Below are 27,121 nucleotides of genomic sequence, written 5' to 3'. Positions count from 1 at the left end.
ACTTGCTGCCTGTTTCCCACTCATTGTGAAGCCCTGCCCTATCACTTGATGGACCTGGAAAGGAAGCGGGGAGGAAGCGAATGCCACTGCTAGTTCAAAATGTTCCAGTGTGTTTGGAAAGTTTGAGCAACAGCCTGGGTGAGAAGAACAGGACCTTATTGACAGGGTTCAATCCTAGTCAAGTCTGTTATACGTCAACTTTCTAAGTAGTCACAGCCTGTCTTTCTTCATCTCCTTTTCACTCAAGGTTTCCTACTTTCACCTCCTTTTCATGTATTTTGTTTTATTTACTTGGATGTGTAACTAAGAGGTTTTGTGGAGTTTCCTGATCCACCTCTGCTAAATTCTAAGGGAATTACTATTGAGAGAGACAACTATATGAAAAACTTCTGCCCTTACTCCCATATTTCTCTGATGTTTCCATTGCATATTAGTTTCTCCCCTTAGTGGGATCTTGCTCTGTGTGATGGACAGAAGCACGTTCTATTCTGTGATTCCATGGCAAACATGGATTGTCATGCTTTCTAGTCTGACTGTTCTGGTTATGGGTACTGAAAACTGGTAAGCACCTGCATATTGTACACATAGTAGGCAAAATGTGTAAGCTGAGTCATGGCTTCAAGATCATCTAGACTATGGATGATGATGAAACATTTGCACTGTAATGGTGTTAATTTTTTTTATACTGGAAATTTAAAGACATGGTAGTACCCTCTACGACTGTGCATAAATTTAGGCATGATTTTGCCATCAGTCTGATTAGCACTCTTTGCTGGCCATCATGCTGCTTTAGGGCCTCCCAGCACATCTCAAATTTCTTATTTCACTGTGTTATTCTCTTCAGGCTGTCTTGAGATGTGAAAAGTTGGTTTAATTTAAGGTGAGAGAGGAGTTCTCTAGAAACATGGCTTAAAACAGAAGGCCAAAGAGATGTGTTCAGTTTCTTTCTTTAGTGTTTCTGGCCAGGATCACGTCAAGACAAATGCACGCAATATAGCTTAAGCATTTGAGTGAAGGTGGTGTTCCATGTTTTTGTGGCGTTCCTGAAGCAAGTCAGTTGACACTGGAATGGTCTTACATTATTATTTGCTGTGTTGGTTAGCACTCAATCCAGATGGGTGAGCTCCCATCTTTTGCACTGTTACGTACAAATTTATAAGGATACTGACTTAGTGTATTTGTAGTCCTGGCAATAGTGATGTTAGGAAAATCATTTTATTTCAGAAAAACACACACTAGCATATGTTCTGAAGTATTTGCTTTGTAGTAGTTTAATAATATGAGCTTGACAAGGATTTAAAAGGAGGAGAAGAGGAGCCCTCTCAACCCTCAATGATATACAAACTGTAAAGATGGCCTGTATGCTGTAGTATAAATATAGGATGTGCTAGGGATGTTTTTGAAATAATCAACAGGCGGAATTATTACTGCCTTTAGATTGCTTGCGGAAGGAGTGAGTGCAACAGAGATGCAAAAGAGACATGGTGCTACAGAAACCTATTCGTCCTGTTAGTGTGCTCAGCTTGCACTAGCTTTTTTAGAATGTTTTTCCTTCCCTATCTCCAAAATAGTTCAAATTCAATAACTGCGGTTAAGATATTTTGGAAAGATGTCCCTAGATACTTTTGAATCTCTTCCCAAGTTCCATTATGGAGACAGGAGTTCTGAACCAGCCTTTGTAAGCAAGTTATCTTAAAATATACTGTGTCTTAGTCTAAAATTAACCAAAAAGCATCCATAGTATTCTAGGTCAGTGCATAAATCTGGAGAAGTCAAAGCATATACTTGCTACCCAGTCAACTAATTGCAAAAATTTTTTCTTCCTTTTTTGGGACCATAACCAGTCCAAATCTCCCAGGCCCATTCACTGTGTTTCTAACATTTTCCTATATCTTACTCTTCCCAGGATGGATCGTACTTGGCTGAGTTCCTGCTGGAAAAAGGCTATGAGGTGAGTGACTCAGTGACTGACTGCAGGCTGATGGAATCACTTGGATGCTGCAGCTCTAGCTTCCTTTGCTTCTGTCCTTCTCTGTGTATGTTTTCCACTCAACCCTAGATAACAAATCAAAACTCCAGAGAGGAATGTGCAGCATGGCCTGTAATCACGCCAGCTTATTGTACTATTTATCAACTAATGTCCACTGGTGGATTCCCTCTTCTCCTTGGGGTATATCTGCTTAGCGTGTTTCCCGCCAGCTCAGATAAGCAACAACCTGTGCAAGCCAAAACTGTAAGGAATTAAGGAATAATTTATGATGCAGTGTACCACAGAAAGGAATGAGGATCTCTTTTTTTCACTCTTGACAAAAGGCCCTCTTCAGCAGTTGTACTTCAATGAAAACGTTGTATTTTCCTCTCTTTGTTTTAAACAAAAAAAACCACCTCAGGCTTTCTGTAGTGTAACTTTCCACTCGCTTCTCCTAGATTAATTATATTTTTACTTGTTATATGTTATTTATCTTTTTAAAATAAAATCAGATCCCTTTTCTGCATAACTTTAGCAAAATTACCACTTTTTCCTGTGGACCACCAATGTAACAATCACGTTACTGTGGATTTGTCTGATGGTTCACCGTATTAGTCTTGAAAGATGCTTCCAGAAGGTATGACAGTGGAAGAAAAAGGAAGGAAGTGAATGATCAAATCTCTCCACAGTGCATTTCCTGGCTCAGTAGAAGTTAACTCTCGTTCTGCAACACTGGCTTATTACTTCTTTTAGAACATTGTTTTATAGCTTGGTAAGAAGTCTCTTCTCATCAGGTTTGCACTTTGCATGCTTTTGCACATGGTTAGTCGTTTTTTTTTTTTTCTCACTGCGTTCCTTCTACTATTTTGTTGATTGTGATCTACTTACTGGTGTGGTTTTTCAGTGTTGTAAACTGATTAATTTTACGATTTCTCCATTCCACTTGGGGAAAGAGAGTTATTGTGGTTGCTTTTGCTGTCTCACAGGTAAAAGTATGTGTTTCCTAGTCCACAGTGAAATTGGGAACTGCTGGCTGCAGCTAAAGTTAAATATTATGGTCTCATGTAGAAATGCATGGGCCCTTTCCATTGCTGAAAGATTGCACAGGGTTCTTCTTTTCTGTTCCTCAAATCTCCATCTATTTGAAGTTCTTTACTGTGTTCCTAGCTCAGGACCTCTGTTCCTGAATAATTGAACACTGGGGTAAAAGTGATGATAATGTCACTTGCTTTACGCTTATTTTCTTTTAATTATAGTCTACCTAAAGATCAAGTCCTATTGAGAAAAACACAGATCTTTCATTCTTAACTAGATTAACCAGTTTGCATGCGTTTTAGCTTGTTGCAAAGTTTGTTTCACCTGTCCAGTGCACTCAATGGCATCTTTCATCATTATTTACAGTAGTATTGCTATCATGGATTAAGCATTTGGCAGGCTTACTTTCTTTTGTATCTGTGTACCAGAAAAAGGAGGGAAAGGCTTTATTTAAAAAGAAAATAAAACAAAACAACAATAACAACAAAACCCTAGGGTTCTGTGTTTTCTTGTTATTGCTGGATGCGTGAGACCCTCTGGCTTTACTTTTGGAAATATTTTGAAGTCTTGTGGTGATTGCATTTAATATATCTCATTGTCAAACATTGGTATCACAGTCATTCAGGTGACACAAAACTCTTGCAAGCATGATCTCTCATCTTTGAGGTGTACAGTTTTTTTGTGTGGACTTCAACTTCAAGGTGACTTAAGTCACGTAATTGAGAGATCAGATGTCTCTCATCAGGCTTTAGGCCAAAATGTCTCATTTTTCTAGAACCAGTGTAGAATACTTGTTACCTTCCTTAACAGTTTTGAAGTATCAAATTCTTCTGAAGTCTTAGCTTGCTCATCAGAATAGCTGTTTCATTTAAGTAACCAAAATATTACCAACATTATTTGCAGAAGCTATGGAGCTGCCATTTTGTGTTTCTCTATAAACCATGTGTTCCTAGAAACTGCAACATTATGTAAATAACTTTGAGGAGGATTTTAGCTGCGTTCTTTAAAACTTGCATTTATACATTCTTTAGGAAACAATTTTTATGAATGTGTCTAATATCCCCATTGATCTTCAAAAATGTAGATAACTTGCTCAGTTATGGAGTGCTCAACGTTTGGATGCTAGAACAAGGTATATTATAAACCTGTAGTGTAGCTGGGCGGTAGAGATTTTTATGCAAGGAAGTTGATGCTATAGATTTATCTAAGTTGTATGGATGAAGCTCTTTGGCAGTAATTACAGACCTCATTGCCAAAATGTTTTTCATAAAGCTGATCTCATTCTGATGTGGTATTAAGTTTCAGGCATAAGATGGAATAAAATGTGTTTTATGTGAAAATAAAAAATTTTTTGCTGTGTAAATAACAATAGCTCATGCTGTCTGTGTAACAGAATAAAACCCTAACATCTTTTCCTGCTGGTGTCTTCTCGCAACTTAAGTTAGTGTGAATGAGAGTGAAGTGGCCCAACTTAACGAGGTGTTGGATTCATCAAATTGTAAACGTTCACTTTCTGAAATACAGTACAGTGTGAAAATTTAGCAGTCAGATGCTAATTTCACTTGTGCACAGTTCCTGCAGCTGGTAACCTAGGCTAACATGAAGTTTGGCAGCAGGCATGGGGCTATCTTACATAAGGAGGAAACAGAATCTGTGTAAGAACAATTTCTCTAATGTATTAGACACAAACAGGCCTTTCTTTTAACATTAGTCAGAGCTGCTGCTTTTTTACCAACTTATTTATCGTGGCTGGTTAGAGGAAATTCCCAACCAGTGTTTCAGTCTTAGACTTGCTTGTGTGTCTTGTGAGTCAATGTTCTCAGATGGGTTACAAGGTACAAAAAATAGGACTGACTGTTCAGTCTGTTCTTCCAAGACACCAGAAAGTGAATAACAGCTGTTTTCTAAAGCATCTTTGGGCCTTGCTACTGCTATTCATTCTTCTGCTCACCTCTTTCCTTTCCCTGGTGCTGAATCTTGCTGTTGCTTTTTACATGCCCTTCGACTTTGGTCCCGGAAAAGCTCCTCTGTAACCAAATAGCAGTGACTATCTTGAGATCCACTAATTGCTTCTCCAACTCCGCTAACATTGATGGGTTTCAGTCACTGGGACATGTGATGCTCTAGGTCAATTTAGTGTTTTCTGCACTACATGTGGTACCTGGACCTCCAGGGTTGTCAACAAGGCAGAAGGTGAATACACATGAGGCTACTAAAATGACAACATCGGAGCACATCGCAAAGTATTTTGTTATAAATTGGATAATTGTGTGCCTTTAAGAATGGAGATGCTGATCGGACTAGGTGCATGTATCTGAAAGGAGAGAGGATGGTTCTCCTTTGTCTTAAAGCATTAATGTTGAGAATATTTTAAAAATTAAATCACCTCTTATGCTTACTTATTTCCTTTTGTGTTTTTCCATGTTTAATCTCCAGGTGCATGGAATTGTTCGTCGATCTAGTTCTTTTAATACAGGCCGGATTGAGCATCTCTATAAGAACTCACAGGCTCACATTGAAGGAAGTAAGACCTTATTTTATATTTAATGCTTTTTTAGTTTCCTTGTTTGGTGGAAGAAGGTTCTTGGGAGCAGGAAGGGAATCTCAGTTTCTTCTGACTTAAAAATAATGGTTAGTTAATGCAATCAAGCTGCACTTGATTTAGGATTAGTTAATTTAAAAAAAAAAAAAACACAAAAAATCAAACACCTCCAAAACTTAATAGCTAAGCTTTCCTTTTCTGTTAGCTGCTGTCTCACAGAAAATCAGTGATTTTTTTCTATAATCAAAGTGTGAAAAAGCACAGATATTCTTACATGTGAACAGGAAGGGAAAGTGAAAGGCGCTTTCTATTACTCATAATTACTGACATAGTTCTTAAGTCATAGGAATTACAAATTGGCTGATCCTCCAAACATACTTATGAGGTTGAAAGCATTGGGCTTTCAGAGCACTCAAATGTTTGTTTTTTTTTAAGGCAGTTATCTATAACATTTTTTTTACCAATATGTTCTTCATGAGTTAAATAGACTTTTACATGACCAAGAGTATGAAAGCTCGTGCTTAAATAGTTTTTTTGGATTAATTGCTTTTCTCTTCTGTTTAGTTTGTGACCTCCCTTATGTAATCTGTCCCACTTGCATCGGACAAAATATTGTATAGTAAGAGAGTCACATGTTGGATGGCATGTTTCTAGAACAATTTGTTTGTATCAAGATGATGAATTCAGGTTTAACAGAAGCCTTGTTGCATGGTCTTTCTAAGAGGAGTAAAATACTGCGAGCTGCTCTGTCAGCGGGGATGTTCTGCACTCACTTTCTTTTTCCTCATGAGCTTCTTAGTGCCTGATGTAGGTGAGGGCTTGGGGACAGCCTATATGACAGTATAAGTAAAATGTAATCAGTTCTTGTTTATGACAGGAAGAATGAATGCTTAGACATTTGAAGTCTGCATCCATGGAAATGATTGCATATTTTTCCTGTAGGATTTGCGCTTGGGAAGTTGCTGGAAACTTTCTGACAATTTGTGTTCTTTGCTACTGATGATAATATGGAAATCCGTAGTGATTACATTTTAGTGCCATTTCTTAGTATTTTACTGTAAGGATATGTTAACTCTTCAGTTAATGAGAAGTAGTAGTGTTAGTTGGTTCCAGTTCAGGAGATGTTTAGAGGATTGAGTGTTTTGAATGAATGTGTAGTTCTTTACATTGTGTATTTCTAAGGTTGTGCAGAATGAAAGAGCCTTAAAGAAACTTGCGTGTCTAAAGTGTTACCTCTAAATATTTCTCTGCTGTCAGCAAATTTTGTCTTCTGAAGTTTTCCCAGCATAATGAAGCAGAGTCTAACTTTACTGAACTGTAACACATAATGCGGCTTTTAGATTTCACTTAATTCTTTGCTTGTCTTTCATTTTTAAACAACATGAGTGTATTTTCTGTGAATAGTTTCTGCTTTCTGTACATTGCTACTTAAACTGTCTTCTTGAAGAATACTCAACCCTGTGTTTCCAACGAAGACAACATAAAGAACTGTGTCCTGTGATTTAAATTTGACTTACCGTGTAAAAGCAGGCAAAAGAGATCAAAAAGGAGTCCATATATTATGAGGACAAGATATGAATATGAAAAGCTATTGGAGAAGATAACGTATATCACAGACATGTATACTAACATTTGAGAATTGGGAAAGAGAATAAGAAAGCAGACCTTAAATATTTCACCCACTTCTTATCTCATTTTCCTTTAACTGAGGAATTGTAGCCATATGAATTGAAGGAGGAAGAATTGGATTTGGAATCTCAGGAAAGGCTGCTCCATGGCAACTGGTTTGAAACAATGAGTTTCCAGGCAGTAATAGAGGAAGCAAAGAAGCAATAGAGATTGGTGTGAACAAACTAAATTTGTTTTTGCCTTGTGTTCTTCCCATGAACTGATTACGCATTGCAGGATGTAGGTGATCTTCATAGACAGAGAATCTCTTAATCCCCCCAAAAGTAAGAAAAGCAGAAGGAAAAATGTGTTCCTTTAGCTGCTGCTTGCTGAGGAGACTTTTAGATTGGAAAAACTTCAGTATCAACCAATGCTTACCCAAAGTTGTTGGCATTTAATCTGTTTATGAATATTTGCCCCGATATCTAGTAGGTCTTTTCTGCTTAGCAGATGACTGCTGAAAGACCTCTTTTTCAAGAATCTGAAAATGTAAACAGTGCCTTGTGTCCTGCTCTCCATCTAAAAAGATATTTAAACAAGAAACTTCAAAGGTGATGGGAGACCAAAATGGGTGCCATAGTGACAGCTTTAAAGTATACATTTAATTATGGCAGAGCATCTCCACTGCTCAACTCAACCCAGGTGGCAGCCCTTCTTTCCCTGGAGTAAGGAAGCTTGGAGACCAGTCTCTGTCTTGGGGACAATAGCAGAACTGGATGTCTTTGGCATAGGAAAAGGGAGCCTGGCTATGGTACTGTTTCCTCTGTTGCTCTTTGCCTGTGGAGGAAGTAGTAGTTGTTTCAGACAGGTCTTCTATCTGGGATCTCCTGTTGTAACAGCATCATCTCCAGAGCATTTTCTCCTAAAGTCTGGCCTGGAAGTGAGGGAGGCTTCATTTAACTTCCAGGCGAAGTAAGAAGAGCAAGACCTAGATGAAACTTTTTCTGGTGCAGAAAGGGCAGTGCATTTCAGTTCTTCCCTGTCAGGCTTGTCCTGAAGAAAGTAGCAATCACCATCAGAGAAAAGGTGAAGCGGTACTTGCTACTTATCTCTAGTGTTGCAAGAAAAATGCAGCAGTTCATAAGGTGGTCTGGATGCTGATGATTTGGGGGATTATAGTTTAGCAACAATATCCAAATATTTTTGTTGTACAACTGTTTGGCATCTTGTGCATGCTGTGGTCTGTGATCAGAACTTGTTTCATGTACTGAATTTCATAAACACAACTTGCACATCTGAACAGTGTTTTAAAAATTGTGGTTTCTTGTGATAAACCTTGCATTTTAGTTTGGGAATTGAAAGGAAAAGACAATCTGTGGATGATGCATCCCTCAAAAGAATGATTATTGTCAAATGAGAAGACAGCTAAGTTGTGTTGAATAAGGATTTTTTATCTTGGAGATGGGGCAGTGTAAGCATCAATGTATTCAGGATAGTAACATTATCAAATGAAAATTGATGTAAATATGGCATCTAAGTGGGGAACATTGGTGATAGGTGAACAGTTGGACTGGGTGATATTAGAGATCTTTTCCAACCTTGGTTATTCTGTGATTCTAAATGTAACAGCTGTTTCATCAACACTTTTTTAATAGATGTGGTTAGCAGTGTGTTGTTCTTAAAAATAAGATGTTTTATTAGAGTGAATTTACCTTTTCAATAAGGTCTTAACAGGCTAGAGTCTGAAACCTGTGATAAGTCAATAAGCCATTGCAGCCTGCTGTTTTTTGACAGAAACTGGACTCTTGTTCTTGACTGCCTTTTTACATGCAAATTAGAAATAATTAAATCAGGAAAAGATAGTGGCTGATATTTCGGTCTGAGATTTGTGTAATATCATGAAACGAGTTTTATTGCTAGTTATGTTTTTATATACATGCTTATTTATAAGTAAGTAGTAACATGTAACGACATATGTTATTTTATATGTATGCCTAAGTTATTAAAAATGCCTGCAGTAGAAAGATTGGAAGCCTGAACTAAAATAATGCTCTTTTGGATGGTTTAAGGCTAACATTCAGTATGTAGCATTGGTCAAATTTATATAAGTTGGCTTAACAAATTGTAAGCTATTGAGAAAATGCCAAAAAGATTGCTAGGTAAATCACATTATTAAAAAGAATCTAAAGTAGTATTTATTATTGTAGAGAAATGTATATTGTGCATAGAGAGTTAAAAACAAGCAATGTCTTACTTAGCCAGTGTTCTCCATTTTTTCCAATTACTGTTTATTTGAACTTTAAACCTGGGATAGAATCTGGATGAAGAATGCTGTATTGGGATTAAAGTATATTAACTGTGTGTTCTTAAACTCTGAAGACATGAAGCTGCACTATGGTGACCTCACGGACAGCACCTGTCTGGTGAAGATCATTAATGAAGTCAAACCCAATGAGATATACAACCTGGGAGCTCAGAGCCACGTCAAGGTGAGCTGAGAACAATGAATGTGCATTGATGGAGACGTATCAATATCTTTTTTTTAAGTTGCCACATATATAACCATTTTAATAAGTTCTGCCTTTGGGTAAATACTAAATAATTGTGCTTGCTGTGGTGCTGAGTTATTGCATGAGTTTGGAGACTGACTGCATAAGCAGATATTGGAAATTGGTGGGGTTAAATTCTCGTTATCAGCAAGATCTCTAGGTTGAGAAATCTATTTTTTCTACTGCTTGCAATAACTTTATCTGTGCAGCATACTGGATATCAACCCTGTGGAGAAATTACATATTGTTACATCAGACATTGATTATAAACACATTTGCATTAAAGTTCATATGTGTCATTTACAGAAAGGCTTTGCTTATACTGATTTTCATGTAGATGGTATTTTTGTCTGAACTATAAATAGAGAAAATGGCCTTGCTACAGCTTAAGGCTTTACTAACTTTTTTTTGTTGGAAAAATCAAGTTATAGAAACTGAAACTGAAAATACTTTACCTTGGCAAAAAATTGCTGTATCATACTGGAGCATGTTTAATAGAACAGATAACTTTAATTTGTGTTCTATGTATATATGTTAAGCTGTATTGCTTTATGTTCAGCTCAATTCATTGGAAGGTGAACTTCATTTACTTGCCAAAATCTCATTTATACTCCCTGCCATGATTACAGACAAAAACTGGTGGCCAAGTAGTAAATTGTTAGCCTTATGCCCTTTCCTTAGTGTGTGCAATGTGAAAGTGTTCCTCAGCAGTAATATTCCCTAGCTTCTCTTGAGGTTAGAACTGAGGGAGCATTTAAGCTTAATGAAAACCAGTTTGGTTTTGTAAATCAGCTTTCCTACAGAAAGCCATCTGTTGCTCCTATCAGTGCGCAGTTCTATAAGGAAATCGTGATGAAAGACTCCAGCTATTGATAAGGCAGACAGGAGAAATAAAGATGAAATGGGAATAATCTTTCAATTGCTTGTGTGATTGAGTTAGCCAGTTTGCTCTATGCTATGCGTGAGTCTGGTTCGGGTTTTTAGATTGGGTACAGCACTATAAGAACAAGTCTAACATGGTTTAAGGGCAGCTCTGGTTCAGAAGGCACTTTAGCTGCTGCTTTGTAGAATTTAAATGGCAAATGGTTCCAGGTATTTGCAGACCAAGTTTGGGTGTTTCAGTGCTTCATGTCTTAAATGATTTCAGCAGTTAACAATCTCCATGGAATTGGCTTTTCTGTCCTCTAGGGACCGGGTCTAGGACCATGCTAACTATCTCCATGTGCTTATTGCATTTGCTGGCAGCTTAAATCACAGCTCTGAGAGGTAGTAAAGGGATGATGGTGGTGGTGAGGTTGCAGTAGATTCTTAGGTAATACTGACATGGGCTCTGGGAAAGTTGATTTCTTAGGTATTGAACAAAGTTCATGCAGTGAGCCTATGCAGATCTAGTGCTGAGTCTTAGCTTTTGGAGCTCTAAAGTGCCATGGAGCACAGTGAGGGAGACCTGAAGAAGCTATTCTCATAAGCTAGCATGAATGCAGCAGACCAATGCTTAAGCAATGCTAAAAAACCCTACTGTACCTAGGTGAAGCCTTGTTGGGGACTTCTTTAAGGAGGAGGTGCTTATAGTGCTTCCTAGTATCTCCAGTAATACTTTTTTTTTGTTGCAGCTGGGGAAATAATCAAGGTACCCCTGGCCTAATTAAAATGACTGGTGGACTTCACTAGGCTTTTGATAGAACTTAAAATATGTATTAAAAATCATAGATTTGATGAAGTTGGAAAAGACCTCTAAGATTGTCGAGTCCAACTGTCAACCCATCACCACTGTGTCTGCTAAACCATGTCCCTAAGTGACACATTTGCATGTTTCTAGACAGTCCAACAGCATTCACCATTTGAAAACAATTCCCAGCGTTAGAAGAGAGGGGTTAGAACATGGCCACTTGTTCAGTCCTCTGGGAAAGTCCTTCACTCTTAACATTTCTTGCCATTACACTTTGCTGATGTAAATGTACCACTTCTGCCTGTGTGCAACATGTTTAGAGAAGGAAGAAAAAAAGACTTCTAATCTTAGCTTACTTCACATTCTGGTCACTTAGAAGCAGTGACGTCTTCAGTATTTTTTGGTGCTGTTTATGTTGGCATGTGTTTATGTAGAATAAAGTTTTTTTTAAATCGCTCTCGCTTCCAGTTAGTTTTATGTGAGCCATGCTGAAATGAAGGAAAACAAAATAATAGGAAGTTGGTCTGGTTTCCTACAGGAAACCAATGAAGATGAAATTGGTTCTTGGAATGAGCCCACGGTAGTCTGGGAAATACTGTCAGAGAAGACTTTTTTCTGAATCGTAAATAGTGAAGATTATGACTCATAAAATAGGTCACTGGGAGGCTGTTCTAATCTTCTACATGGAAGAAAGTGAGAAAAGGCTGAAACTTAGTCATTAAAAACAGTAAACTTAACAAAATGATATCATCAGTAGGAACAAATTATCCAGTACGCATTCCTGTCTGTTTTGAGGAGAAATAGGGATTAGCTACCCATACTGTAACTTGTGTGTTGGGTGTTTGGAAAACAGTGGCACATTCACTTCAGAGCTACTTTAGCCACATGTTCTCTATCCAGTCTTTGTGTCTTCCTGCTCTGGCTCTCAGTGCTTTGGAGATACGCTGTGTTGATCATGGCTTGTTTTCGTATAAGTTTAGTGGGAGAAATTGTCAGTATATTGATTCTAAATAATAACGAATTGTGTATAGGTAGTGTGCAGATGACTTAATCTAAATTTGTAGCAAAACACTACTTGTACCTCTTTTAGTTGAATGCCTTAGAAGTCAATTACTGAAATACTACTCTGACTCTATTTTCCTATTTGCATGGAGTTTCAGTAGATGCACCCATAGATGGATGTGAACTTGTAACTGTTTTTTCCTGGAAGTCAGTAGTGATGGAATCCTTGTCCATGTAAGATATTTACATGTATTATGCTGGTGAAGTTTGTAAATACTGTGACAAACCTGAAGCAAAAAGACAGTGGAACATTAGAAAAAGGTCTCTTGCTCTCAGCACTTGGAACTTATTGTACTGAACAGCTAACTATAGGACTGGAAAATAAACTCTGGTTTTATGACTATTGTTGTTCTAGTAGCCATGTGTTAGATAGTATAGTCCAATTGAGCTGTAGTGCAGATAACCACAACTATTCTGTTTATTTTAAATTGTGTGAAGTCTGAGGGATTAACATTCTAGATTTTCCTTTCTTATTGTTAACATTTGTTGCCAAAAATTTTGTAGCTGTCTTAGCTGTATGTAACTATGTTTAAAAAGTCAGTATATGCTGTGTTTTTTACCTGCTAAAATGTGTGCAGCTTCTTTTTCATTAGTTTACTTTCTATTTATTCCTTGCATATATTGGTGTCTGCAGAATTTCAACTAACTATGGTAGAATTTGCTTCTTAGAGGTGAGATTTAAGAATCCAAGGGACTTCTAATCCCACACTTGAGTAAAAGTCTCTTTACACTTAATTGTTTTAGTCAGCTTTATCTCTAGGCCCTCTTTTTCTTTTTCTTATATATTTGTGTTCTCCTACAAAGAGGCCTTTTAGTATCTTCTTTCACCACACAGATGATATAGGCTGGCAAAGGTAAGGAACTTGTGAATTTCTAATTAGTTTATTTGCATCAAATGCTGACTCGTAGTTGTGAAACATCATGCCATTAGATTTCAACCCCGTACCCCATAATGTGATTCTCTTCATGTTGCATGGAAGATGAATAGCAGCAGGAAGGATTTAAGCAAAAAAAAAAAAAGAGACAAAAAGCAACAAGGTCTTCAGAACCCAGGGAGGGAAATTCCAAACTTATGTAAAACCCGTGCTTGTGTGGACCTCTGCTGAAGCCTGAAGTTCTATATCTTCTATTATTTGAGTTTCATGAAGATCTCTGCCTACTCATTGCTCCAGCCTGCTGAAATCCTCTGGAGGTATTTACCATCTGTTATCAACCACTCCTCCTAGTTGTGTGTTCTCTGTGGACTTACTGAAGATGTGATCTGTTCCATTATCGAGGCTATGAGTAAAGATGTTAATCAGTATTTGCCTGAGTATTGATTTGTGGAGTATTCTGCTGGTGACTGTCCTCCAAGTGGACTTTCTGCCTTTGGCCACACCACTGAACCTGGCTCTTCAGCCTGCAGTCAGTCTACCTCCTTGTTCATTTAACTAGCTTAATCTTCCATCATCTGCAGACCTGATAATCTCATAGAAGACTGAGATTAGTCAGGCATGATTTTGTCTTCATAAATCTAACTTCTGATCGCCTTCTTGTCTTTCATATGTTTGAAAATCATTTCCAAGTTGTCAGCTCCCAAGAAGTTACGTGTGTACCCATTTTGTTTAAATAATCTCATCCCTGTATCTTCCTCAAGCAGAGGTAAGCCTTGGTTGCTCTAGACCTTCCAGTGTCTCAGGGCCTGTGATTCCTTAATTCAGCTTTGACCAGTATAGACAGGTGAATAGGATACTGAATACCTCAGCCATTAGGTGACTTTTGTCACAAAGTCTGTCCTGTTAAGCAGCAGGCCCACATCTTCTCTGGTCATCTTTTAAAAAAATTTTGAAATTTTTAAAATGTTTAAAATTTTTTGATGCTGATGTAGAAACTCTTCTTGCTGATTCAAAAAATGTGCTTTGCTTTGCCTACTCCCATACCTATGTATTTGAATAGTGCCACTATATTCCTTCTGGATCACCTGTACTTGTTTCCAGCTCTTACATGTTTGCTTTTTATGCTTTAATCAGGATCTCATTATTTATTGTGTGGGCCTACATATGATCTCATACTTCTCAGGGTGAATTCTCTTTGAGCATAGAGGAGATTTTTGAATATCAGCCAGCTCTTGTAGACCTCTGTTCTCTTAAGGTCTGATTTCACTGGTACCCTACTAAGCAGATCCCTAAACAGTCCAGGTCTGTTCTCTCTATTGAAATCTGTGGTTGTAATCCTGCTTTTTGTCATGCTCGTGCCTCTCAGTATCCTGAACATTACAGTCTCATGGGCACTGCAACTAAGGCTGCTCTGAACACTTCTTCCATGTCTCTAGAAATCAGATCTTTATAGCATTTTTTTCCTTCTTGTGTATTTGATCACCTGTGTCACATCATCCATGCACTCCAGAAACCTGGATTACTTGTGCCCTGCTTTGTTGTTCCTATGGCAGATATCTCTGTGATAAAATGGAAGGCAGTGAAAGGTTCCCTGTGAGGATCAGATCCTACAAATGTGAGATTTCTTCTGGTTAACTGGAGAAAGTCTTATTTGCTACTATATACAAAGCCTGCTCGCATCCCTGGGCTGTTCCTGACCTAAGGAGTGAAAACCTTATGGGAGACAGGATTTCACATTTCTCAGCATTTTTATGGGTTGTATTTTCCTGCAGCTGTATTGGTGCTTTAGAACATCTGCTAGGTGAAGGTAATGCTGTGCAACTCTCTGAGAAAAGCAGTGGTTGGGACACAGCCTGGAGTCTAGCATCCTCCTGTTTAGGACACAGGTGTGTCAGTATTTTGAAATATTGTCGAGTCTCTCCTGCAGGTTTTATCAGTGACACTGTAGGGACAGTCCACTTTCAATTTGTGTAGCTAGCATAGTTAAAAACAATTTGAGAAAGTCAGGTTAGGGTAGAGTGATTGCCCTGAGGCCATCTCACAAAGGAAGCTACTTCCACTGCATGTGTCAAGTGAGTACTTAGCTTTGAGGAAAGTCAAGGCATTCTTAAATACCTTAATCCAGATGTTAGTCAAAACTGAGAACTAAAGCCCTTGATTGAGTTCTGTGATGCTTTCAGGGTTGGAGCCAGCCCTCCATATAGTACAGCTCTCTGCCATGACTCTTACTTTGGAAGTCCTTAAATTTGGTTTGGCTTAGCTTTTAACCATTTCAGTAATTGTAGTAAATTAACTTGTAATAATTACTAATATTGCTTATTTGGTAGCATGGTTCTTAAAACAGGTTTTCTTTGATAGAGATGTGTTTTAGCACTGTAGTTAAACAGAAATGTTCCCTACTAGTTTGTAAGGTGGATTTTTATCACATGTAAATAGCAACCTTAACAGTGCTACTTACGTGCTTATATGTGATCTGTAAACTTAAGCAGATTGCTTCCAGTGCTGAAATGCTTATTCCTGTCCAAATTTTTATTTCATATAGATAATTCAATGAATTAATGGCAAATTTTCTCCAATATTGAGTTAGTAACAAAGCTTAAATTGTGCATTACAGCTTGTATAATAAATGTTTTATATACTGTACCTTGTGGTCCTTATTGCTACACAGTTGCGTAGGTTGTGCTGTGAGTCACAAAAGTCATGGCGCTTGGAAAACTAAGGATTTCTTTTTTGCATTTTATAAAAAAAGGAATTTGTGTGTTCAGTGTAACAGGATCTAGTCTAGCTAGTTGAAAAGAATATTAGCAGCATACTTTTGTACTCATTCATAGGCAAATATAAGCCTCGAGTACTATAATTTTATGGAGTTGAAGATTTATATAGTTATGTTTTATAGAATATTTTACTGTCTTGAGATGATATCCAATTATTTCCAATTTAGCATGTATGGTAGTTCATTTTATTGGCCAGAAAATGAGGTTCCAATGCTGATTCCTGCTATAATAAGACTATAATTATAGGGCCTTCTGCTACAGGATAACTCTGCTTTGCAATGGATCTCTGCACAAGTCTGTAGTAATGTGTGCTGTGGTATGCTTGGGTACCTGTCCCTCTCCTGCCATGCCCAGGATATGATCCTATAAAGTGCTGAACAGTCCTAGTGTAGCTCAGTGTACCCTTTAGCTACTGACTTCAGGTGGTTGGAATTACTCGATGGCTTTCTGTGTTTTGTCCAAGATGCTCTGTCCTTGTGGGATGAAGTTGTAGTGCACCAGAGGGCAGAGTAAGCCTCCTGAGTGCTTCTTGCTAATGCTTATATAATGTTCTGTGTGTAGTTCACAAACCCTAAGCAATTGAACTTCTTGTAGACAATCAAATTTTACATACTTTTGCACTTATATTAAGAAGTACACAATAATTTACCTGTTCAAATGAACTAAGAAAGGCAATTCAAGTAATAGCTAGCAATTGCCATTTTGTGTGTTTGTTCATTTGACCCACTACATATTTATGGTACTTTACCACTCTTTGTAATTGTGGCCTGTTACTGGCAGACTGCACTCTAAACCAAAATGTTTTCTAACTTACTGCAGCTATTAATTTTGTTAAACAGGTTAACTTTAATAGCTAAATAGCTGTATTATGGCTGTGAATACAAACAAAGAACAATGAAATAGCAGTGTTACTAGTACCTATTAGTTATTAGCAAATACAAGCATTAACAAATTGCTCCCCAAACCAAGTGTTGTTTATGTTGGTTCCACTGAGAAAATTAAGGTGTTATTTTTATGGGTCTGTTTACTCCACAAATGACTATATGCAGCAGTAGTTATGTGAGCATTGCCTCTGTGCTGTCCCATTCTGCCTCTCCCATTTTCTCCTTAACTATCCCACTTTTTCAACAACAAATTTCTCTTTGCTTGTCCTATGTTGTAGGAATTTTTTTCCTTCCCTACTACGAAAAGCAACACAAGACTTGATATGCATTTTTGATATTCTAACAACTATTGTTTATAGAGTTCTTAATAACTTGCTAGTTTTCCATTATTCGTCTTTCCCTTTGCTTTTCTTAAGGAACGTTTCCTGGGTAAGTACATTGCTACCAATGAGATGTTAAATATATATGTGTGTATTAGGAAAGCTACTGTGTTGGGGATGAGGGGGGCCATTATTTATTATTTCAGTATTTAATCAAATGCTGAGAGGACCAGTCTAAGCCCTGAAACAGAACTTTTCTATATGGTTTAGTAATTCAACTAAAGATTATATTATTTTTCAGTTTCTTTGTGGGTGTCTCTTGTATAATGTCTTGCGAGTAAGGGATGCTTTTGAAGCTGTTGTTCCTGTGCTGCACAGTTGCATGCAAAGCAGGCTGAACTGTGTGATGAATGAAGTGGTGTTTATCTTAGTGACCCTGATGATGGATAAAGTACCACCTCTTTCATCTCATGCTTTGTGTGTGGTTTCTGCTTTAAGGCTCTGTAATTTGACTTTCCAACTCGATTCTGAATTTTAAATCTGGTGTAGTGAAAGGAGATTGCAGCACAACCCATGTTCATTCAGTGCTGTGTCCTGATAGGTGTAGATAGTTGTTGTTGAAATCAAGCTCTCAATTAGCTCTGTTGCTACATAATTAAAATAAAAACGAGTCTTAATACAAACCTCAGAATTGGTATCTGGTTTGAAGTTATAAATGCAAGGTTATTAAACTGGTTTCCCTTTAGAAAGGAGTGGTTACTAAATAAAATTATTTTGATAAGCTCATCATTGCTTCGGTTTTACCAATTTTGAAGTAATTACTGAATGTAATTACTGAAAGTAATTACTGAAATGACTTCTGAACCTAAGAGTGAACAGGGAGAAGTGATTCGAAAGGCCCTTGATAGTTTTCCTTCTAACAGCTGCTGCAGGGGAAGATAAAGACCGAAAGGGAAGGCGCACTTGTGGCATTTGTGGTGCTGTATTTTTTCCATCAAATAGATGGCAGCAGAGTGTCGTATACGATGGAGCAGCTCTATTGAGTAATAGCAATGAAAGAGGAATGACACTTCAAGCTGACTTGTATCAACTACAGCCTTGAACAACTTGTAGTTAGCCATAAAATAGGAAAGAAAGCTACTATTTATAATGCAAGTGTACAGAGGATGAAGAAAGGCATGAGATGCTAGAAAGTACTGAATTTCTGGAGTAGTCCCAGGTGGCAAAACTTAATCTTATAAGGTATGTCACCCACTCATGCAACATGATTGAAATCAGCTAACATAATATGCACGTCAAAATAAAGAGACAGAAAGTAAAAGAAAGTATTCACAAGTTGCAACTGAAAGTAATATACAGCTGCCTTGGGGTACTGTAGGAATTGGCCAGAATGCCTGTTTTTCAGTTAAGCAAGTTAGAGAAAGGAAATGTCAGTCCTCAGTCAGGCAAGCATTTTTTGGTAAGATTTGCTCATGTCAGCCTTTTTTTTTTTTTAAAGAAAGAGCTGCAGTCTGTAATGCCCTGATCCCCAAAATTAGATTTGCAGTTAAAATGAGCCAAGGTGCAGATCTGCCTCTAGAAGTGCTAAAGTAATAATGATAGTACAATGATGGACTTACATTTCTTGACTGCAAAATATGTAATCATCTAGGCATTTAAGAGGCTTTTGTATACTCATCTGCATCTAAAATTCTGTAGTAAGGCTTTCCCAAGATAAAGGTGGAGTTTTGTCTGTGTTGTAGGCTTTGGCTCTGGTGTTATTCAACACCTGGGATTTTAAGATACTGTAGCAGAATAGAAAGAGAAACCTGTTACAAATGAATATTGTATTGCTATTAGAGAAGTCTAGAAATTATGTCAAGGTTGAAATAGTCAATATCAAGTCCTATTTTAGTCATAGAACTTATTTCTCATATGGCTCTGAGTGCTACCATCCTGGATAAGCACTAGCTTCACCATTTATTTCTCAGATGCACCTCATTAGGATTTTACTTTTTGTAAGCAGATGTAACCAAATTTCCTGAAAGCTCTTGTAATAACAACTTGCATTTGGCAGGCTTCTATTGATAACTTATTTCTCATATGTTCTTTTTTTCAAACTGTGTGTTTCAGTGATCCTCTCACCCCTTCGGATGAGTACCTTAGGGTACTAAGAAAGCCAAACTACAGCGTAATTTATCTCTTACAAGTTTGAAGACAAGCAGTGGATTTTCTTTGAAACATTTCAACTAAAGCTAACTGTTGCAACTCTACTGAGGTCAGAGGATAATATGTTTACAGGAGCGTGGGTGATTTTACACTATTGCTCGTGAAACTGTGGAGAGTGCTCATAGAATAGCTCTGATTTCTGGAGTTCTTTTGCTGTCATTAAATTGCTGTTGGTGTGGCTGTGGGAGCAGGTCTGCATGTGAGTTTTTTTTTTCTGTAGAGTGAAAGTGGGCTTTTTAAAGAGAATTTAGATTATATGCCATACCTATTGTTTGAATACTGATAAAGTGCTGCTGCCGAGTTGACGGAATACATGTGTTTTGTTAGGTGAGTTATAACATCAATGCATTTATTCAATGCAAATTGATTTGGTATGTTGTGTCTCAATTCTTACTGTACTTCTGCACGTGCTTCTGTGGCTGCACGTTAATACATCCTAGGAAGAAAAAACATACTTCCATGTATTTAGAAACCATGTACTAAGTCGCTGTTTGAAACGTTATAAATAAAATTCTATGGAATGCCTGAATACACAACAACGCGCGCATTGCATTGATTATTCAGATAAGTTAGGTTGGCAGAACAAACATTAACTTCTTAAAACAGTTCCAACGTTCTTTCTGCAATTCTTCTTGGAGCTAAGTGCTGCAGAGTCCTACTTATACACATTTAAATGATGTTTTGCTTACGAAGGGGGAGAAGGGTGTCTCTCACCTCTTTTCCATTGAGGTAAGGATATTGGCTTGAATGACATCATTTAATTTTCTCAGTTTTAGAAAGGGTTTATTTGCATAACAAAGCAGGTTTTTTTCCCTGTAGGATCATTAATACTGCTGGGGTGTATGTGTACTTGCATGTTTCTAATCTTCTTGCTGAGTAACTCTACGTTTGTTCTTTGTAAGCTTGACTCTGTGGTTTATGCAGTTTTAAAAACGTCTGTTCATCCTCTCGACTTCCTTCATCTGCAGAAGAAATGCACTGTGTGTCTTAATGCTGTTTAGGATGTTTTATGGGCATGCAAAATGAGAAAGACAGTATTTTCTGCAGTGAAAATGCTCTTGCTTTTTTAGAGCATAAAGCAGCATAGAAGTTAAAGCATGCAGTGTGTTGGTTAAATAATCCTTGCAGTGAGATGTACATGCTTAAGATCTTAGAACCTATGATTAAGAAATTCGGTGCGGTCAGTAATGGCAGAACATATTTATATTAGCAGAGATTAATTCCACTGTTACAACAGTCTGTGGACATGCATTTTTCCCTTTGGACAATGAAGGTGAAACAATTTGAGTTCCAGAAATATAATAAGACTTTCTTTTTGCTTCATGAGTTTCAATGAATTGTGGATGCTAAGAATAGATATCATTGTTTCAAGATAGCAATATTGAAAAAAAATACCGTGCACGGTATGAGTTGCAGTCCTGAGATGTTCAGGATCAGTTACCACTCTGCACTTTTCTGTTCATGGCAAAGTCCTTGAGGGAATAAGTATAGAAATACTGCTCTTTAACTGCTTATTTCCTGCTAATCAGATAATTATTTACTCTGTAAACAGTGTCTATTTGGTGTTTACATATAATCCATCCAAATCAAGAATTGAATTGGTTTAAATAGCGTTGCTGCAGTTAAATTTTATTGTGATGCTGCTGTATTACGCTTCCACAGGCAGAAAAATGTTACTCAGGAAATGCATCTGTTCCCCTCTGAAATGAAGAGCTGGGTATTAGGAACATTTGCGTCTGGAGAAAATCTTCTCTTTGTCCAAACAGGCAGTTTCACTGAAGGTTTATGTGTCTCTTGTGTAACAGTAAATTGTTCAGAAATATACGTAGATGTTAATTCAGCTCTGTCCATTGTGTGTGGAAATCTTCAACTTCTATTAGGTTTTTCTTTGACTCTTTTCTTTTTGAAATGCAGCTGTATCGAGCATCTTTGCCAATAGACTCAGATCCCAAAGAGTGCAGTTAGAGCAAGAGGAGGAGCACTCTGGTGGCTTTTCTTGCTATGCAGCTATCCGTGCTCGCTTTGCATTACTTTTTTTCATTATGTGTTTACTGAACGTATTGGTTTGAATAATTACATTGTGAATGCCTAAACTGCATTTTTCCTATAACTGTGATGCTAAGAAATAACACTTTAATTTTAGCCAGACGTTCTTGCATAATGTTGCTTTGTGATGATGCAATTTCACTGGCATAGCATCAGAACAAGGAACGTAGCATCAAACAAGGATATAAAAACAAATTAAAGGAGGCTAAGAGTTTGAAGCCCTACTTTAAAGATTTTAATATGCTTAATATTCTTGATTTTTTTTTTGAAAGCCTTCTCTGTCTGTATAGTATGCATATAATAAATGAGTTCTGCAGAGCTTTTCCAATTTTGTTTTGCTGTAATACTTTCGTCCTTTGACTTGTCTCTAAAACTGCATTGTGGCAAAGAACATCCTCTAGAAACGATATATTTTAATTACAGGGCATATTTATGCAACCTATGTATTTAGTTAGCTTGGCAGTAAAATTTAATTGCAAAGCTCTAAGAAAAAAAGCTCCTGAAAACACTGCATACATTCAGGCACACCTGAGTGCATGGAACTAGTAAAAGAATCAGTTTACTCAAACCACATTATCTAAAATGCCAATTCCACTGGGGGGGAAAATGGCTAAAAATTGAACTGAGTGGAGAATAATGTAAGCTGCTAATCATTTATAGTACTAATCTTTCTATTCTGTAATCTCTTCCATGTATAAACATTAATTATAGTATCAGTTCTCGTCAGTTTTATCTGAAATAAAGTGGTACATAATTCTTCCTGCTGATTTCAAAAGGTATGACTTAATTGAAACAACATGGTATGTAAATAGCTGATAAATGAGAATTATTTTCAAATGTACTACATGGGAGATTCTGTTTAAAAAAAAAAAAACAAAGCACCAAAACTTTCAGGTTTCTATGGCATGCTAGACATTTCTGAAGCTGTTTGCAATAATTCTAATGAAAGAAAATGGGATTGATTGACTTGTTATTAGGTCTGATCTAAAAGCTACTGAACTCAATGGAAAGAATTCGGTGTACAGTGCTTGGGAGCATTTCAGATATGTGGTTTTTTTACTTCTCTCTTCTCACTCAGATTCTTTGAGCTTGTTCAAAGGTAAGGATTTCTAGGTGTTATGCATTTTTTTCATAAAATATAGATTTTTTTTAAGAGTATTGTTACTAAATGTTGGAAATTCCAATGGGTTATTACATGATAGAATGTTCGTATGTTTTTATTATATAGTTTACTGTTGTGAGAAATATGCATCAGGAAGTCAGACTGCAAACAGTGGGTACTGAGTCAGATTTAGGAATGCTGTGCGAGTCAGGTGAAGGTCAAAATTTTGGGTATTTTTTTGAGAGTTGCATACTGTTAATCTTGTTTAAATTGTGTAAGTACTTGTGATATGTTGCCTTTGATTTGTGATTGGGGTACTGAACTAGAATTCCTCTGTAAATATTAGTGTGAGGTATTCTTTATTTGTACTAAAAAAAAAAAATCAAAGTAAATGACTTGAGCTTTCTCTTCAGTGCTTCAACTTAAAATGCATAATTGGAAATCTGATTAGTATCGTCATGTTGAAGGCAAAATTTCACAATAATGACATGCAACTGTTCAATATAAATAATTTATGATAGCGTCAGTGTAGATTTAGCAATCTAAGAACAGTAATAGTCTTGCAATTTAATGGCTGAAAATACACGTAACTCTATCTAACATGAAAACCTGTCCTCATGCAGAGGGTAATTCTGCCATTGATTCTGTGGTTTCCATATTAAAGTTGAAATACTTTTTAATCCAAAAATGCTTTGCTTTAAAACAGAAAGGGGGAGTGGGTGAGATTGGGAAGGAAAAGCAAGTTTAATGTATGGAGACCCTTGAATAAAACTGAATTGTCTGTAATATATTTTCTGTTCTGTCAGTAAATTTAAATTGACTTTGCTTCTGTAAGCATGTGTTAACATTATTATAGGAGGGGTATCTTTCTTAATGGCATGTTACATATGCACGTTTACTGTTAGATGTTAATGTGTTAACTAAGTAAAACGTGTGGCTTTCTCATGCTGTGGAGTGTAAATAATTTGAAGATTTCAAAGGTCACTTGGACAACATATTGAAAGCATAATTATATTTTAAGGCAAGCAAGCAATTGAACCTTAATTTAAACGTATCTTAAGTTTTAATTTATGGTTGGATTTTTTTAAAGTAGACAAGCACTTTTGTGGGGTGAGGAAGGATGAGTGTTTAATGTTTGAAGAGGAACCTTTTCCATATTGTAATTAAATATTGTTATGAATAAGAACTGTACAAATAGTTTTCTAACTTTTTTGAAGTGGCTCACAGTCACTGTACCTATGAGTTTGAAAAGAACATTCCCAAGCTGTTCGTGCATGTGTGAAAACATGGCTTTCACTAGGCATTTGCTTTGGTTCATTTGTGTGTTAACTTCTGTCAGTTACATAGAACATGCTGCAAGTCTGCCAGCACAGAAGCTATTTCTTCACCTGTCTCTTAAGCTCCAAATGGGCTCTGGCTTATAACATCTCTTCTGGTCTGTGGTATCATGATGATAGAACGTGCTTTAAAAGGAGCAGTGCACATGTGCAAACACCTTTGGTCTACTTTCTGTAATATACTATTAGATACCTCACTTCAGACTTAGCTTTCTAATGTGATTTTTATCTCTAATTGGACTGTTGTTGGTATAGCATTTGAGTTCATTGTGCATTCTTGAACTACATAAATCAGTGCTAATTTCATTTTACTTTCCTTAGCTTTCAGCCTGTGTAAAGCAATCTGTGCCACCTGATTGGGTTTGCATAAAATCAGAAACTATACTTGTTAAAATAAGAATGAAGCTTTCTTGTGTTTTTACAATTACAGTCAAAAGCTTGCCATAAATGCAGGGTAGTACATTTTGAAAACGAAACAATTGATTATTTGCAGACATAAATGCAAATGTGTATGTCAGTGTAACCAAGAAGTGCAAATCTAGGTGGTACAGATTTTTTTCTGACAGTCTATAGTGGCCTGTCCACACTTAGTTTCCTAAACTAAAACATCAGGGCGTGTTTTAGCACATTTGTGCTTTCTCTCATGTAACATCTAGAACTACATTTAAAAACTCTTGCTTAAGGAAGTGTGATTGAAAACGCAATGGCAATTGGAAAATAACTTCTTTGTCATTGTTTGATTTAAAGACTATTTCTAAAATGAAAGCTTTCCTGCAAGATTCTAGTTAGTGTATTTCTCAACCTAGAAACATACTGCAATTATGTTTAAAATGGTGGGTTTAAAGTGAGAATGGGCAAGGAAATTTAGAGAGTGTACTGTCTGCACTGTTGTTTTTATGATTATTGATTAGATAAACTTTATCTCAACTTTTGTGTATTTCCCTGGTTTTTTTAATAGCACTGTGTAGGAAGCTGTGATACAAAAGATGCGTGAAATCACTGAGAGCAGGAAGGTGCTCTGTTAACTGTTTAAGTTGTTTTACTTAAATACTACACTTTATCCATGTTCAGCTGCATTGCTGTAGCATTTAGTTGCGTTGTGTGGCACAGATGAATGAGTTGGAATGCCATTGAAGCTGTTTTCTATGTATTAATAGTGCTGAAGATTTCAAGTATTTGTCCTGTCATGAGCTAAATGTAATGATAACAGTGTGAGTGCAGTAGATTGGGTGTTGCATTACTGTTAAAACTTAACAAGTTAAAAATATGAAAGACAGACTGAATGAATTAGTCTTTCATCTTTTTTCTCCTTTTCTGTCACTTTTTAAGTTTTTTCTTATTTTTTCTTTTGTTAGATGGGTGGTAAGCATGGGGAGTATGTGAAAATGTTACACTTTGGAACTGATTTAAAAGACTTAGACTAGAACCATCTGTTCCCACTTCCTAATCTTCAAGCTCTTGAAAAATAGGCCAAATCTTATCCCCGGAGATTGGGGGGGGGGAAGCCAGTGGATACAACTATCTGCAACAATAATAAGATGCAAAAATACAATGTAGGCAGATACCAAAAGCTCAGTGATCTGTAGCAACCTACTGTTGCTTCTGGGTATACTTTGTGCGGGTCTGCCTTACTTGGGTGGGAAGGGGAATATAATGTTCATGTGGGGAGTGGGGGAGGCCGTCTATTTGTCTTCACTTTTAACTGTATGATAATACCACAATGAAACTTGCAAATAAAATCACCTTGCGTACTGTGGACACGTGTTTCCACTTTGACAGAGGAAGTGATTTTTCTGCTTACTCCCTTCCCTCAGACTTTGTGGCACACATGCCATTATGTTGCCTCTTTTCCTGGGAAAATGTTCTGTTATGTTATTTAGGACTACAGTCCTAAATAGAAAAAGAAAATGTCTGAACCTCACTTCATATAATTAAAATTAAATAAAATTAATACCTTTGCAAGCAAAGTAAGGCTCAGTGCAGGAACAGTGCTTTTTGAATGGTAGTTTCTTGTGCAACTGCACACCAGCATCTTGCTGTAGCTCTTCCTTGGTATGATTGATCACTAACTGTTACCACCAAGGTAAATGGAGATCCATGAGATTAATGCTTCGTATCAGTCTCTTTGAACCCAAACCTTTGTCCCCTACAGCTTAGGTATCTTCAGCATTTGACATCGGAGTTGCCTGCAGGTGCTAATGAGATAATAGTGGTAGAAATACTAGCCTGTATGCAAAAAAAAAAAGAAAGAAAGAAAGGAAGGGGAAAAAAAAAAAGAGCAGGAAAATGTGAACAACACCATCTTCCAGCTTCATGTTTTTACAGACATGGACCCTGTAACAGTGATTTGTGACCACAGCTCATTATAACTACACAACCACATAGTGTGTGAAAGCTGAAGCTGGCATAATTCTCAACAGTAAGCACAGTTATGCTATGAGGACATTCATCCTGAGATAGGTCTCCTGTTTTGTACTGAGTCTACCCTGAGAATGTCTAGTTTACTAGTGGCGTATCTGGGTTTCATCCCAGTTGCTGGAGCTATGAGCCTCACTTTCCACAACATGAACCCCACAACAGCTCTGTAGCCACAACATCAGTTCAGGAGGTTACGGTTGCCAAATGCAGTACTTAGTAGGAGTCAGATCCTAAGCTATGTATGGTATTTGTTCCTGAAAGAAAAGTGTTCTCCGGACGACTGTCAGAATTAGATTTCTTAATGAAACTCAATTTTTTAAATAATACTGTGCATTTCTGTCAAACCTAAATAAAGGAAACTGTTGGTTAGTGTAGTGTCCTGCTCGAGGGCATCAAAGAAGTTCTATGTGTATAGGCTTGAGTAAGGAGGGAAAACAGGGAAGAGACTGTTTCAAATACTTCAGAGTTGTGTAGATACTGCAGGTGCCACTGGGGAAAAATACGTAAAGATACTGACGTTGTGAGCACTATAGGAGGTCATGGAATTGCTTTTCTGCCCATTTCCCAGGTGTTGTCCTGTAGAGGGAGATCCCAAGCATACAGCAATTTCTGTGCTATCGAACTGGGGTTCGCATATGTCTTACTGTTGCTTCAGTCCATCTGTGATTTGTAGCAGTGCCTGTGTACTGTAATACTATCCTGCTATTTTGGGCTCTATACTAA

At 37.2% G+C, this 27,121-nt stretch overlaps 1 protein-coding gene across 1 annotated transcript in view; it reads left to right on the top strand.

The window, feature by feature from the left end:
- Positions 1–27,121, top strand: part of GMDS (GDP-mannose 4,6-dehydratase) — a 393,916-nt gene that overhangs the window by 49,193 nt on the left and 317,602 nt on the right. The window contains exons 2-4 of the mRNA XM_010708463.3: positions 1,907–1,951; positions 5,441–5,528; positions 9,534–9,643. Of these exons, the coding sequence (XP_010706765.2) occupies positions 1,907–1,951; positions 5,441–5,528; positions 9,534–9,643 (243 nt within the window). The remainder of the gene's footprint in view (positions 1–1,906; positions 1,952–5,440; positions 5,529–9,533; positions 9,644–27,121) is intronic.

The sequence above is a fragment of the Meleagris gallopavo genome, chromosome 3 (assembly GCF_000146605.3).
Source record: "Meleagris gallopavo isolate NT-WF06-2002-E0010 breed Aviagen turkey brand Nicholas breeding stock chromosome 3, Turkey_5.1, whole genome shotgun sequence".
NCBI lineage: Eukaryota > Metazoa > Chordata > Aves > Galliformes > Phasianidae > Meleagris > Meleagris gallopavo.
This window is presented reverse-complemented; position numbering and strand designations above follow the sequence as displayed.